We start from the raw sequence: 14,942 nt of genomic DNA on the forward strand, positions 1-14,942 counted from the left end.
TCTAACAAAAATACTAAAATTTATATTCCTAGGTCTTGTAGTTATTAAATTATGCTTTGTTTTCAAAATGTGATGAAAATATCATCCATGTAAGCTAAATATTAAATTTTACCATATTTGTTTATTTTATTGTTGTTTTTCTTCAAGGTAATTAAGAATACATAAGTCTTCCTAATTAAAATTATATTCAAGCATATTGGACAACAACAAGAAAATTAGAACATAAACTAGATGCAAACTTTACTCTTACAAGTTTACTAACTGAAATTTGAACAAAGCTGGTGTAAAAAAAAATATTGTAACATTAAATATTTGGTTGCCCTATAATTAACACAATTAGGTTTTAAGTCTAAATTTAAAATTAATAATAATAATAATATATTTATTTATTAATAGCAGTTAATATATTAATATGTTACATAGCTGAAAACATCTCTAAGTATTAGCTTTACTTATATTTATATAATAGTTTTGAGCCACACATATATATAGTATAGATGTCATGAAAATAATTGCATTAACAATGCACATTTTTCTCTTTGTATCTGTAAAATTTCGTTAACATCCTTTTCAGCTAATTCAATTTTCTTGCATTCAAGTGCTTCTTTTAGTGCCACTTCTCTTCTTCTCAGCTCCAGCTCTTCCTCTTTTAATTTTAACTGCCTCTCAATTAAATCCTCTTTAACAAGTCTGTGTTGTTCCTGCTGCCTTAGATATTCTAACCATTGTCTTTCTATATTTAGTTTTGTTTGTGTTCTCTCAGATTCTATTCTACTGGCTAATCTGAACTTTCTCAGTTCAATCATTGCTTTGCTTTCTGATCCAGAAGTAGCATCTAATTCATTTGATGTAGATTGTTTACTCCCATTTCTCTTCTTTTTTAGTATTTCTGATATTGTATATGAATCACAATCAACATTGTATTGTGAATAAATACTATCCATTTCTTTGAAATATCTAAATTTCTTATGTTGTCCACTATCAATACACTGTTTATATTTTTTTGCTAAAGCATTTATTTTCCATCTTACTTGATCAGGAGTCATCTGTAATAAAAATAAGCATTGGAATCTTATCTTGTTAAAGCTGCTTAACTCTGCTTTTTTCAACTATTCATTAATAATATACATATATACCTCAATGCCACATTTTTTCAGACTGTCTGATATTGCAATCCAGATTCTAGTCTTCTTTTTTGGTGTTTCAAGCATTTCTAACTTGGATTCATATAGTTTTAAAAGGGTAATGGTTGATTTTGTTGTCCACACAGCACCTGTAATGTTAATTAGATTATTTTATAATTCATTCATTGATATCATGAAATTTAACATATATACTCTGTAATTATAATTTTACTATTATTAATTAAAATCTGTACACACAAAAAATAATTACAAAATTATGAATGTTTTTTTTTATATAATAAATAATAAAATATATTTATAAAGCATATTACTTAGCTACTTTTGAAAAATCAATCATCAAATACTTACTTTGTTTTTCACTACTTCCATTAGAATTTAATTTTAATTCTTCTGATTCATTACTATAAGTAATTTGTGTATCATCATTGGTGCTTCTTTCATTGCAAGTTCCTAATTTCTCTGTATTGTGATAGGCTACAAAATATTTTGCATACAATATTTTTATAAAAGTAGTAAAATTATTATCTAAATCTGAAATAGTTTAATCTTAAACTTAACAAGTTATTAGCTATTAATTACAAACATTATTTGTTTCAAATAATTATAATTAAAGCTTAAATAGGTGTTTTCACACACTGTAGGAATATATTTATTTATTTCAATTTATTTATAACATTAATTAAAAATGAAACTTTTATGCAGAAATGTTACGACTAATTTTAAACTATTTAACAAAAAATATATTACTTATTTATTTTATTACTTATTTTAACGAAAAACAATTGTCATTATTATGACTAATCTGAAATAGTTAATTTGAAGTTATGGTAATAAACTACACCATGAATTCGATATGAAGATATTTCGTACAGAGCGGTTACACCATTTGCCATGTGGTGGCGGTGATGGATTTACAAGCGAAATGAGAACGAAAATCTAATTTATGAAATCTCTTAAAAATATAGTAGGCTTAGGTGCTTACAATCATCTAAAACATTGTCAACATACGAATTATTTGAATCAATATCCATTTTAATAATTGCTTAAATTAGCATTTCCTAAACATAAATCTAATCTAAACATGTTATTTAGTGTTTAATTACTACACTATTCTGTTTATAAAAAGTCCAGATTAAGAGTAACTTTATTTTTTTTACTACAGTTAATATAATAGAGAAACTAGGTTACTGTCAATCACAATCAAAGAGCATACAACCACAGATTAGAAAAACTATATCTAAAGACTAAAGATTTTATATTTCGTTTAGTGATTTAAAAGGACCATATGAATATTATTAAATGTTTGCTACTCAATCATAGAAAAAATTAAGTATAAATAAATAGAAAATTTACTACAATTACTAGACTATAATTGTATTTTTAAAGTAACAGCTAGCATTGTGTGTGCTGGCATGGTTCAACTTTAAATTGTCTTCTTGTTATGGCACTATTACCGTGTTGGTCCTGACTTAGAATAGGCCATTCCTATCTGTCTCGTAGGTGTCTTAAGAGGCGACTAAGGGAACTTATGGTAGAAAGAAGGGCAGCAGCATCTCTCTTAAAATCCTTACCAATCCGCCTGCGTGGCAAGTACTGACAAAACTATCTCGATAGTATTCTCGAGCACGGTAACAGCGGAGGAGAGAGTGCTAAGGATCTCCGATAGAAATTTCGCTACCAACCACAACGATTGGACCTGCCAAGATACAATGCACGAACTTTAAGGACCGATATTTATCTGCAAGTCCCTAGTTAATAATGTTCTAAAGATCGAGAGTGTGTCCGCAAAAGTGGTATACTTGATACTAATAATTACCAAAAGATATTCGCTGAAGGTTCTACAGGTACATGCATGGACCGTGACACACTCCGATGATGAGGTGGAAGCAATGTATGAGAACATTACAAGAGAACATTTCTCTGACACTCAGTACACAATATTGATGGGAGACCTCAACGCTTTACTTGACACAAGGAAACAAGAATGAAATTACGGTATCGGGCAACGAAATCCTAGAGAACAGCAGTTGTCTGACTTTATAGAAAAGGAGAGACTTTTGGGAAAGGATAAGACTAAAATCATGTTTAGCGTCCACGTGTGTAATATCGTCATAGTCATAGAATACTGACGGATCTAACAATGATTACATATAAAGGTCCGTCAATATTCTACGACTATGACGATATGACCTATAGCGGTTACGTTTGAGAGCACTACGCTCGAAGTTATCGACAAGTATGTATACCTGGGACAAGTTATCCGAATAGGTAAGTCCAACTTCGACCAAGAGGTCAACCGACGAAACCAACTTGGTTGGGCAGCAGCAACAGTAGTTCGGAAAACTACGCAATATAATTTATCATTTCAAATTAAATTACTGATATAGTCCGAAGGATATGCAAACTGAAGTGGCGATGGCTGGTCACATAGTTCGAAAAATTGTCAACCAATGGGGAAGAAAGGTTCTTGAGTGGCGACCCCGTACGGACAAACACAGTGTAGGACGACCCGCCACTAGATGGAGTGATAGACAGGTTGCAGGTGGCTCAGGACCTTCCTTATGTCTATAGGGGAGGCCTATGTCTAGTAGCGGACGGATAGTGGCTGAAATTATGATGATGATGATGATGATATGGCACAATTACATTATGTAATTTGTATATCCAAAATGATTGTGTTGATATTCGATCGTCTAGTCGTTTTACGTGCCTTATATGAAATTATTAGAAATAGGTTTATTTTCATACAGCTATAAACTACTGGCCGGTTGTAATTTAAAAAGATATGTTTTTAAATTTAGTTGACACACTGTTAGAAACAATCGTTGCTTTTCTGTATTTGCTCTTCTATTAAATTTTATCGTACTTTTATATTGTGTTTATCCTATTCCCTTCCACTACGGAAATATAAGCTGATTTCACAAACAGAAATAAAGTCTCATTTCCTTTGGTTATATCCAAGAACAAGGTAGACTTTGGGTTATATACTCTTTGGTTTACACGTAGTCTCTCTAACACTCTCTAATCTGTGTTTCTGTTGTAAACAAACATTAAGTTACGAAAATATAAGTAGCTTTTAATTATTATTATTTTAATGAAATGGAAGATTCCAAGATGATTATTTGGTTAACAGAAACTATACTTAGCAGTAGTGATGACAGTGATGTAAGTAGCTGGGGAGAAATATGCAGCGAAAAATATGAATCTTCTGAAGAAGATGATGAAAGTGATAAATTGTTTTTTCCATTGATGCAGTATTTATTAAGACTTAGGAGAAAACGTGTTGATGATTATTTGCATATTATTGATTCATGGTCTGATACAGAATTTAAAAAACGTTTAAGAATATCTAGAAAAACAGCAATGCGTTTAATTGGTAAGTCAACACTGTTAAAAATAATTTTATGAATAAGCATGTTTATTATTTACACTAATAGAATAACTGAAAAAACATAGAGACTAAGGATTCCACATATTCACCAATTAAAGGGTATTCAGTGAGCTTTGGAAAAAGCTATGCTTGGAGTTTAAGAGGCAAATAGCAGCAAGAAGCAAATCAGCAGCATCCCTCTTGATACACCTCTAAATTTTTTTTTTTTTTTTTATACAACTTAGAATGGCAAACAAGCTGACGGCCCACCTGATGGAAAGTGGTAACCGTCGCCTATAGACATGAGCAGTACCATGAACATAACAGAGTATACTGTTTCGCCCATGATACCCCTCATGCGTTGCCATTCCTGAGGACTCAGGTGTTATTCCTCTGTACCCAGTAAATTCACGCCATATCCCACCCTTCAAACCGAAACACAGCCATGTAAACACAACTACTTCACGGTAGAAACACGAATGGGACAGAGGTACCCAAGCAATCGACTTTTGTACAAAGTCTCCCTCTGGTAAACTATCCTAACTGCAGTTGCCAATCTGTGTGCTAAGTATGGCAACTATTGAAAAACCCCTAGAAGGCTTATATTCAGCAGTGGACATATAAAGGCTGATATGGATGTGATGATAGTGATGAATAGTTATAGAAATAAAATCACTGATGAGTTAGCAAGCTTAAATAGTTAGAATTAGAATTATGACTAAATAATTTTTTTAGAATATTTAAGGGCTTCCATTTTTTATCTCCATATTCTTGAGAAGGATGATTATTTAGATCAAATTTACAAATGGTAAATCTATTATTATGACCAATATATAATAAAACATACAGGTCCAGAATGTCAAAAAACAATATTTAAAGGTAGTCTATGAAAAAAACTATCTTTATTTGAAATCTGAATTCTTATAATAATACCAACCTATTTATTTATACAGTTTATAACTTATTAGTTGCAATATTATATCATTGTTGTGATATTTGTTTTAGCTGACTTGGAAAAATCTGGATTTATAGCATCTCATAAGTTTGGATTAAAGCCATTGGAACCAAAATTATGTTTTTATATATTTTTATCATTTATTGCTAATACAGAACCATTAACTCCCATGGCAACTCGTTTTGACATATCAATATCTTCAACATTCAGAGTAATCAGGAGAGTTGTTGCATGGATTTTAACTAAATTAAATGATGCTATTAAATGGCCCCAAGATTATAATGAAATAAAAACTATATGTGAGACATTTCATGTTAAAACTGGAATATCAAATATGTTGGGTGTCATTGATTGTACTCATATAAGAATTGAGAAACCTAAGAATGCAAGGCAATATTGTAATCCCAGAGGATACTTTTCAGTAATTCTTCAAGCTACTGTTGATGCCAATATGCGATTTACAAATATATTTTGTGGAGAACCAGGTTCTTCAAATTGTTCTCGTGTACTAAGAAAATCACCATTATATAATACAGCATCGCAAAATAGAAATGCACTGTTTCCAGACAATACATTTTTAGTTGGCCATTCAGGATATCCTGCTTTACCATGGTTGGTTCCCCCATTTCGTGAAAATAAACGATTAACATTGCAACAAAGGGAGTTCAATTCATTACATTCTGCTACTAGAAAAATAAGTGATAAGGCATTCCAACTCTTAAAACGAAGATTTCAACGTATCAAACTTTTCACAGTTTACAGAAATATTGCATTCATCACAGATACAATTGTAGCAGCATGTATTTTACATAATTACTGTCTTAATGAAAATGATTACTTAGAAGAACAAGAGTGACTGAAGAGAAAGATCATATTTTCATATATTTTCTATTTTGCTAACATGTTTTATATCACTAAAATCAACATACTAATGTAATGGTGGATGTTTCTCTTGTCACTTACTAAATAACTAATAACTACACTAATGGTGTATACAGTTTTCTTGCAGACCATGGTCATCATTAAAAGTATCATAATGGGAGAATAGGGATTGGTGGTAATGAAGCCAAAAGTGATCCCATTGCTAGCAATATACCCTGTCAGGTTGACCTCCTTGTGGTTCTCCCTGGAAACAATTGTGACTTATTCTTAAGGAATTCATCACGATAGGCTAACTGACCTTTTTTTATCCTCACCTATCACCTTCTACCTATCTTTACCATTTGTTGGTGCCCCGCTAGTGTACACCGATAACAATGCAGATGTGGTTATCATTCCATTATTATCAATTTAAAAATAAAGCATCATGATTGAGGTGTTAGCCCACAAGAACAACCTTAACTGATCTTCTGGTCATGAGCTCAATCTCTATTCATGAGACTGGGCATATGTGTTTTCTATGTATGTGATGTTTGTGGGTACATCATTAATGTATGACATTTGAAAATGTGTACCTACCTCTCAATCGGGATTTGTCAGTCTGTTGCCGGCATTAAAACGTATAGCTGATTAACTGTGTATATATTTGAAACTATATCCCTAAACAGTATATTTTGGCGACGAGGTATTGAACTCAAGCGTGCATTTAGTCATTTAGTGTAGTGGAAGTAAAATGGCTAGTAGTGGAAGCATGTTCGGCGGCAGTCTCAGCTTCGATCATAGAACGCAAGAATGGAGCATTTTTCAAAGCCGTTTTGTACAATATTGTGCAGCGAATGATATCGACGATAACACAGACAAGACAGGGATAAAACGCCGTGCGTTGTTACTCACGGCGCTGGCTGAAGATACCTACCGAATAGCGATCGATTTGACCTTCCCGACCTCTGTGGAGGTTATCGACTACAAAGCGTTGATTAAAATTTTAAATAATCATTTCAAAAGTAAAAAAAGTTCCTTTGGCGAGCGGCTCAAATTCAACTCGGCACAACAACGACCGGGTGAGGAGTTAGCGGAATGGGCAGCTCGAGTGCGGAATTTGGCTAAACATTGTGGGTACAAAACTGAACTGGAAACAATGCTTCGAGATCGTTTTGTTCTCGGTATGGTGCCTTCGAAGGAGAAAGAAAAGTTATTTGCTGAAAGTGTCGAAACTTTGACCTTTAACCAAGCTTTGGAGATCGCTCAAGGTGTGCAGTGTGCGCGGCAAGCATTGCAAGGGGTGGACATGGATGCAAGTGGAGGAGTGCTGGCGCAGCCGGTGTTCTCGTTGCGTACAGAGCGCAGTGAGCGCGGCGGCCGCAGCGGCGACGGTGGCGGCGGCGGCGGCGGGACCGGCGGCGGCGGCGCGCCGCGGCCTGGCTCGGCGCCTGCAGCGAAGTCGATAGTGGTAGCGCTGTTTCTGTCTTGCCTTATAGTATATATCGGTCCGCGTTTGAAAAGAAAAATAAGCTTAAACCGTGTGAAGTTGTTTTGAATTGTTATAACGGGAGCAAAATCTCACCTGTAGGTTACATAATGACTTCAGTCACTTTTGAAGGTCGCATTAAACCAATTAAATTGTTTGTAATAAATACACAAAACAATCAACCAGCATTATTAGGCCGGGATTTCATTAGCGCATTTGATTTACATTTGTGTAGGGTCGGTTGCAATAATTTAAATGTTGAAAATATTAGTGATTTATTAAAAAAAAAGTTTAGTGATTTATTCAAAGATGAGTTAGGTACTTTTAACAAATATAAAATAAATTTAAAATTAAAATCAGACTCGCAATTAAAATTTTTTAAGCCTCGCCCGGTACCCCTTGCTCTTCGAACAAAAGTAGAAAATGAATTACAACGTCTTTTGGAATTAGGAATTTTAGAGAAAGTAGAATATTCTGATTTTGCCACTCCTATTGTACCCGTTCTTCGGTCAGATGGTAATATTAGAATATGTGGTGACTTTTCAGTGACATTAAATAAGGCTTTATATTCAGATAATTATCCATTGCCCCGCATTGAGGATTTGTTTGCTAAACTGCATGGAGGGGTTGAATTTTCTAAATTAGATCTTTCTAGAGCCTACAATCAATTAGTACTAGACGATTCAAAAAAATTTACATGTATAAATACACACAAAGGTTTGTTTATATACAACCGTTTAGTTTTTGGATTGTCAAATGCGCCATCTATTTTTCAACGGACAATGGAACAATTATTATCAGATATCGAGGGTACTTGTATATTTTTGGACGATATTTTAATAACAGGGGCGACTAAAGAGGTACATCTTAAGAGGTTAGAGGAGGTGTTAAGTCGACTGCAAGAAGCTGGCCTACGACTAAAATCTGACAAGTGCGAATTGTTCAAAGAATCGGTGGAATATTTAGGATTTAAAATAGATCGTAACGGCTTACATAAATCGGAAAAAAAAGTTGAAGCAATTTTAAACTGTACAAGCCCAAAAAATGTAAATGAATTAAAATCTTTTTTAGGTATGGTTAATTATTATAGATGCTTTATTCCTAACACTTCTAGTTTATTAAATCCACTGCATACTTTATTGAAAAAAATGAGAAATGGAGGTGGGATGCGATACATGACGAGACATTTAATATGATTAAAAAGCAATTGGCATCGGAACGGGTGCTGGCGCATTACGATCCAGTGTTAGCCACTGTGGTGACATGTGATGCCGGTCCAGCAGGACTGGGCGCTGTGCTGGCCCAGCGGCAAAGCGACGGACGCGAGCGGGTCGTTGCTTATGCGTCTAGGTCACTTTCCAAAGCAGAACGTAATTACGCACAGATCCAGAAGGAAGCGGCTGCTATTGTCTTTGCTATAAAAAAGTTTCACTACTATTTGTACGGTCGTATGATTCCATTTACGCTTCGCACAGACCACAGGCCACTTTTATCAATTTTTGGAAGTAAGAAAGGGGTACCGGAAATGGCGGCCAATAGATTACAAAGGTATGCCTTATTTTTATCGGCCTACAATTTTAACATAGAATACATTAAAAGCGATCAAAATGTTGCCGATTACCTGTCTAGATCGGTATTACCGGATCAGAATTCCAGTAATAATGTAGAGGACCAAGCTTTATATATAAATTTTGTCACGGATACAATTTTGAAACCAGTGACTATAACAGATATTAAAAAAGCTACAGCTAGCGATAAATTAATTAAAAAAGTAATGGGTTACATCGAAAAAGGGTGGCCTACCAAGATAACCGATCCAGAATTAAGGCCTTACTATAACTGTAGATTAGAACTATCAGTTGAGAATAACTGTTTAATGCGTGGCCATAAATTAGTTATTCCGGCTATTTTCAGGGAACAGTTATTAAACGAATTGCACAATTCACATTTCGGAGTTGTTAAAACGAAAACGGAAGCTCGGAGTCGTATGTGGTGGCCTCAAATAGATAAGAATATTGAGCAAAAAATCGGCTCTTGTAGTATATGCGGCGCGCTTCGAAACGCGCCACCGCGCGCTCCGCTCGCGCCGTGGCCGTACCCTTCGCAGCCATGGGAACGTATACATCTAGATATGTTGTATATAGATGGAAAATATTTCATGGTAGTAATAGACGCACACTCTAAATGGTTAGAATGTTTTTTAATGACGACCACTACTACTGAAATGATTATTTCTAAAATATGTGAACTGTTTAGTAGGTTTGGGTTGGTGAAAACTATAATTACTGACAATGCTCCTAATTTCTGTTCAAATCAATTTGATGAGTTCTGTAACAAAAATGGAATACAACATTTAACTATCGCACCCTATCATCCACAATCAAATGGGCAAGCAGAAAACAGTGTAAAAACTATAAAAAAGGCTTTAAAAATTATATTACAAGAAAACAAAACACAGAAAACTATATTACAACAATTGAATAAATTTTTATTTGATTATAGAAATAGTAGTCATTGTACTACCGGTTTTTCTCCAGCCCAGTTGTTGTTGGGTCGGTCTTTACGTTGCAGACTCGACCTCCTGCTGCACGTGCCAAATGCGGATAGGACAAATAATTTAACAGAGTCAGTATCAGCTACAGCCAATTCTAATGTTAAAAATAAACAGACCTTACAGAGTAAACAATACGGAGGACATCGCAGAACTGATTTCAAAAAAGGAGATAAAGTTTTAGTTAAGCAGTATTATAATAATGGTAACAAACATATTTGGCAATTTGGGATCATATCTAAGGAAATCGGTTCTAGGATGTACAACGTGTTATTACCGGGAAGTAAACAGTATGTAAAGAAACATGTGGATCAAATTTTAGCTTATAGAGGCTCGGATAAAACTTATGAGGTTGATGATGTAAGCATTATTGGAAGCTTTGAACAAGAATATGAGAAGAGCACAGAGGGCCAAGAAGATTTCATATACGAGCAACAAGATCAAAACAGCGATTCTTCATTTCAATCATTACCGGAGAACATCCATAATAGTATGATGTCCAAATTGGGAGAGGAGCGAGCTGGTGGGGAGGAGAGAATATTAAGTGATAACAGCGCGTCGAGTCCGATACCTCTAGGTTCGGATCCAGTGCAGCCTCTCAATGTGCCATCAACTGATAATAATGAACACACCTTGCGTCAAAGACCCCTTAGAGCGACTCGGAAAAAAAATAAATTATAAATTGTAATTGAGATATTTTAGGCTGTTCATTGTTTTAGATAATTTTATACTACTGGTGGAGGGATGTGATGTTTGTGGGTACATCATTAATGTATGACATTTGAAAATGTGTACCTACCTCTCAATCGGGATTTGTCAGTCTGTTGCCGGCATTAAAACGTATAGCTGATTAACTGTGTATATATTTGAAACTATATCCCTAAACAGTATAATGTATAATACGTATTAACAAAAATTAAGTATTTAGTTTATGATATAATAATTTAAATACCATCTGTATTCTTGATAACAACTACATATTCTGAAAATATACTGTATTCTTGTCATTTAATATATATATTTATACATTATTTAAATAATTGTGTCTAAAAAAAAATGAGTAAACATATTTTGAATTCTATAATTATATCAAATTCTTTTTGTTATATTATGCTGAGATTCTGTTAAAAATATAATATCCAGTAGGCATATAAATAATTATAATATCACATTTTGTTACACTAGTATAGTAAATAGTAATTTATTACATTTCATTGGTCTTCTAACAATTTCCTGAGTAAAGCACATTTTTCTCTTTCTATTTTGAGAATTTCCTCTTGTTTTTTTTCCTTTAACTGTAATTTTTTTAAAGCTATAGACTTTTTTATTTCTAGTTCTTTTTTTTTTTAACTGTAATTCTTCCTCTCTTAATCTTAAACTCCTTTCACATCTTTCATCTCTTTCTAGTCTATGTTCTTCTTGTCTCCTAAGGTACTCTATCCATTGTTTATCCAATTCCAACTTAGCTCTTCGTTCTGCTCTAAGTCTTCGAAAAGGAACTGTAGATTTTGATGACAAATTCCTTTTGAGTCTTTCTTTATCAACAGTTTCATCACTCTGCATCACACCAGATGCCAATCTGTATGCATTACCTTCATTATTATAGCGCCCTAGAATTTGATGCATTTCATTAAAATATTTAAATGTTGTTGATCCTTGCCCATTATCAATACAGTCTTTATATTTTTTTGTTAAAGCATTTATTTTCCATCTCACTTGATCTGGAGTTACCTGTGCATAATGTTATTTATTATAAATATTTTATGACTGCACTCACCTCATTTAGGTTGTGGTGTGTTTCAATATGGTATAAACTTATAGTTATATACTAGTAGATACTTATAAACTAGTAGATTATCACAATTTAATACCTCAATATTAATTGCTTTTAATTCTTCAGCTATTGATGTCCACATTTTTGATTTCTTTTTTGGATTGTCAAGCATATGCATCTTGGTTTCATATAAATTCAAGAGCATACATGTTGCATTTTTTGTCCAAATAATACCTAAAAACAATAGAGATAGTTTAATAGAAACTACTTACTTTTTAAATTTTGGCTGCCTAAATTCCTATTTCAAATATAATTAAAAAAATAGTAGAATATTTAATTTTTTTTGCATGTTTTTAGTATATGCAAATAGTACTGAATTTTTTTTCTATGTTAATTTTTCATATATTTTTTTATCAATATATCTTCAAATAAGAATAACTTGCAACAATACCTACTTTGTTTACTGCTTTCACTAAGTTCAGTTTCTTCTTGATTCATAGAATGATTTTGATTAAAAGGTGTAATTTCCATATTGGGTTTATAAGTTGTTGCTGAAAAAATTTTACAAGATATCAATTACATCAATGATCATCAATGCCCATGTGATAAAGGCAATTTAGATAGTTAACCTATCTAAATTGCCTTTACCACTTTATTTTTTTAGTAGTTTTTACTTCCTGCTTTTTCCTTAAAATATTTTACGTTTAGCAGTCCACATGATTTATTCAGAGGGAAAAAGATACAAAATAGCGCCAACCTAAATATGTGTATAAAAGTTTTCATTATTTAATTTTTCTTACATATATTGTATTTATAAGAACAATAATAAACAAAGTGACAGTGCATGCACCTGATGGAAAGTAGTAACTGTCATTTATAGGCTAGCACTATAGAGATGAAGCCATTGTTAAAGACTAAGATATTATGCTTCCATATCCTTACTGCCACCTTTAAATTTAAATCTGGCAATGTAAACACAACTGCTTAGTAGCATAGACATTCATGAGTGGGATAGCATAGTTTAATACCATATTAAGGGGGAAAGGAATTGTTAGTATTGGGGATCTAATGGCCCCCTTTGCTAACAATATACCCTATCAGGTCAACCTCCCTTCAATCCCTCTTTGGAAACCATCTTGATTAATTCATCACTATGGGCCAACTGATATGCTTTCATCCTAATCTATCATCTCTCCCTAATGCCAGTGTATACCGATAGTGGAGGTGGGGTTACGATTACATTGTAATCCATTAAAAATAAATATACTAATATAAACTTAATAGAAATCCAAATTTTACTTACATTGATTATCTAACATTGCTAATACAGATACAGTATTATCAATATTATCCATTGTGTATATATAAGTATTCTAAACAGATCAAGTTTTCTTATTAGGGTCAGTGAGTACCCATAGGGATGGTTAGAAATATTTGCAAGTAAACAATTTGAAAATAAAGCTATGTCATATGTATTTGAATTCTAAGTTTCATATTTAAATAATAGATATATATAATTTAATTCTATATAATGTTTCCACACTACATTTTTAATTCAAACACGGTACATTGTTTGATAATGTTCTATATGTAGGGAAAAATGCTGAACCGAGCGTCAATAGCGCTATGTGGATTCTCTAGAAGGAAATTCGCGTCCTGTAGGTCTTAGCTGCAAGTATAATCTATTGATGAGGCAGATTATAATCTTGTGCGAATATTATTTCAGATAAACTTCACGGTAATATCGAGTTATTCATAAAACAATAAAATAGAAGTGTACGTTCTTGTGCCGCCAAGTACATATACCACAATTAGCTTATAATCACATACAATAATATAATAATGTGTTCCAAATCAATGAAAATTAGATTTTTTGCACTGACTTATTGCTATTAACAAATTGGGCAAGTAATGTTTATATAATTTTTGGTAAAATGCACAAATTTGGCATTTCCTTTATCCTTTTTTTTTATTCAGTTTAATAGGCGTATAAGCGCCTTGAGAAAAAAGTATGTATGATATCTATGTAACCTGTTTATTAAATTGTAAAGTTTGTCTACTTTTTTTATCAGTGACAATCAGTCGTTACTTTTACGACCATTCCTTCCAGTGTCATGCAGTTATGTTTACATAAACTTTTTCGGTTTTAAAGCGTGGGGTATGGCAATGAATTTACAGGGTACAGAGACACTTTAGTCCTCAGGAACAGTAACGCATGGTGGATATCATGGGCGAAAGAGTATACTCTGTTAAGTATATGGTACTTTCATGTCAATAAACGACGGTTACCACTTTACATCAGATGGACCGTCAGCATGTTTGCCATTTTAAGTTGCGTAAAAAGAAAAGAGACTCTTAACTCGATTTTATTATTTTTTTGCAAGTAATATTCTAAGCATACAACAATAATAATAAACAATACATGTTTTAAATTATTATTCAACAAAATATTTTTTATCAACACTTTCTGTCAATTATAAATCATGGAATCTTTTATAATAATTATCTATAAATACTGCTATTTTAGAATATTTAAAAATAGTTGCCGTATTTATGTATTCTATGCCACAGTGTTATGTACATTATTTAAATATTTGTATGTTTCAAGATAGTCGGATAGATTTATTTTTCGGTTTCGTTGATATAAATTTAGTGCCGACTTTATGATTACATTCCTAATCTATGACAGAGACAGGTATTGTAGGTAGTGTAGATACGTTTCTGAATCGTCTTTAAATCTCTAAAATTAAATTTTCAATTTAATATCAGACCGAAATTCTTGTTTTAAGAACTGATATTA

At 32.8% G+C, this 14,942-nt stretch overlaps 2 protein-coding genes across 2 annotated transcripts; one reads left to right on the plus strand and one right to left on the minus strand.

Moving 5' to 3' along the window:
• Nucleotides 1-361: 361 nt before the first annotated feature.
• On the minus strand, nt 362-14,200 carry LOC113517386 (trichohyalin-like). Its single transcript, XM_031912479.2, has 7 exons — nt 13,446-14,200; nt 12,598-12,693; nt 12,240-12,376; nt 11,577-12,099; nt 1,494-1,619; nt 1,137-1,273; nt 362-1,046 (listed from the first exon to the last, which is right to left on the minus strand). The coding sequence occupies exons 1-7, from the start codon at nt 13,495-13,497 to the stop codon at nt 501-503; spliced, it is 1,617 nt and encodes a 538-aa protein (XP_031768339.2). The 5' UTR covers nt 13,498-14,200; the 3' UTR covers nt 362-500.
• LOC113517384 (uncharacterized) lies at nt 4,127-6,869 on the plus strand. The gene is made up of 2 exons (XM_026902040.3): nt 4,127-4,521; nt 5,521-6,869. The coding sequence occupies exons 1-2, from the start codon at nt 4,245-4,247 to the stop codon at nt 6,324-6,326; spliced, it is 1,083 nt and encodes a 360-aa protein (XP_026757841.1). The 5' UTR covers nt 4,127-4,244; the 3' UTR covers nt 6,327-6,869.
• Nucleotides 14,201-14,942: the final 742 nt, after the last annotated feature.

Source organism: Galleria mellonella, unplaced genomic scaffold, assembly GCF_026898425.1.
Source record: "Galleria mellonella isolate WM207_F2 unplaced genomic scaffold, CSIRO_AGI_GalMel_v1 utg223, whole genome shotgun sequence".
NCBI lineage: Eukaryota > Metazoa > Arthropoda > Insecta > Lepidoptera > Pyralidae > Galleria > Galleria mellonella.

Coding starts and splice junctions, on each gene's coding strand:
- LOC113517384 (XM_026902040.3), top strand. CDS start 4,245: ATGGAAGATTCCAAGATGATTATTTGGTTAACAGAAACTATACTTAGC. Junction 4,522..5,520: donor AACAGCAATGCGTTTAATTG/GTAAGTCAACAC, acceptor TATTTGTTTTAG/CTGACTTGGAAAAATCTGGA.
- LOC113517386 (XM_031912479.2), bottom strand. CDS start 13,497: ATGGATAATATTGATAATACTGTATCTGTATTAGCAATGTTAGATAAT. Junction 12,694..13,445: donor AGCAATGTTAGATAATCAAT/GTAAGTAAAATT, acceptor AAATTTTTTCAG/CAACAACTTATAAACCCAAT. Junction 12,100..12,239: donor TAAAAGCAATTAATATTGAG/GTATTAAATTGT, acceptor CATTATGCACAG/GTAACTCCAGATCAAGTGAG.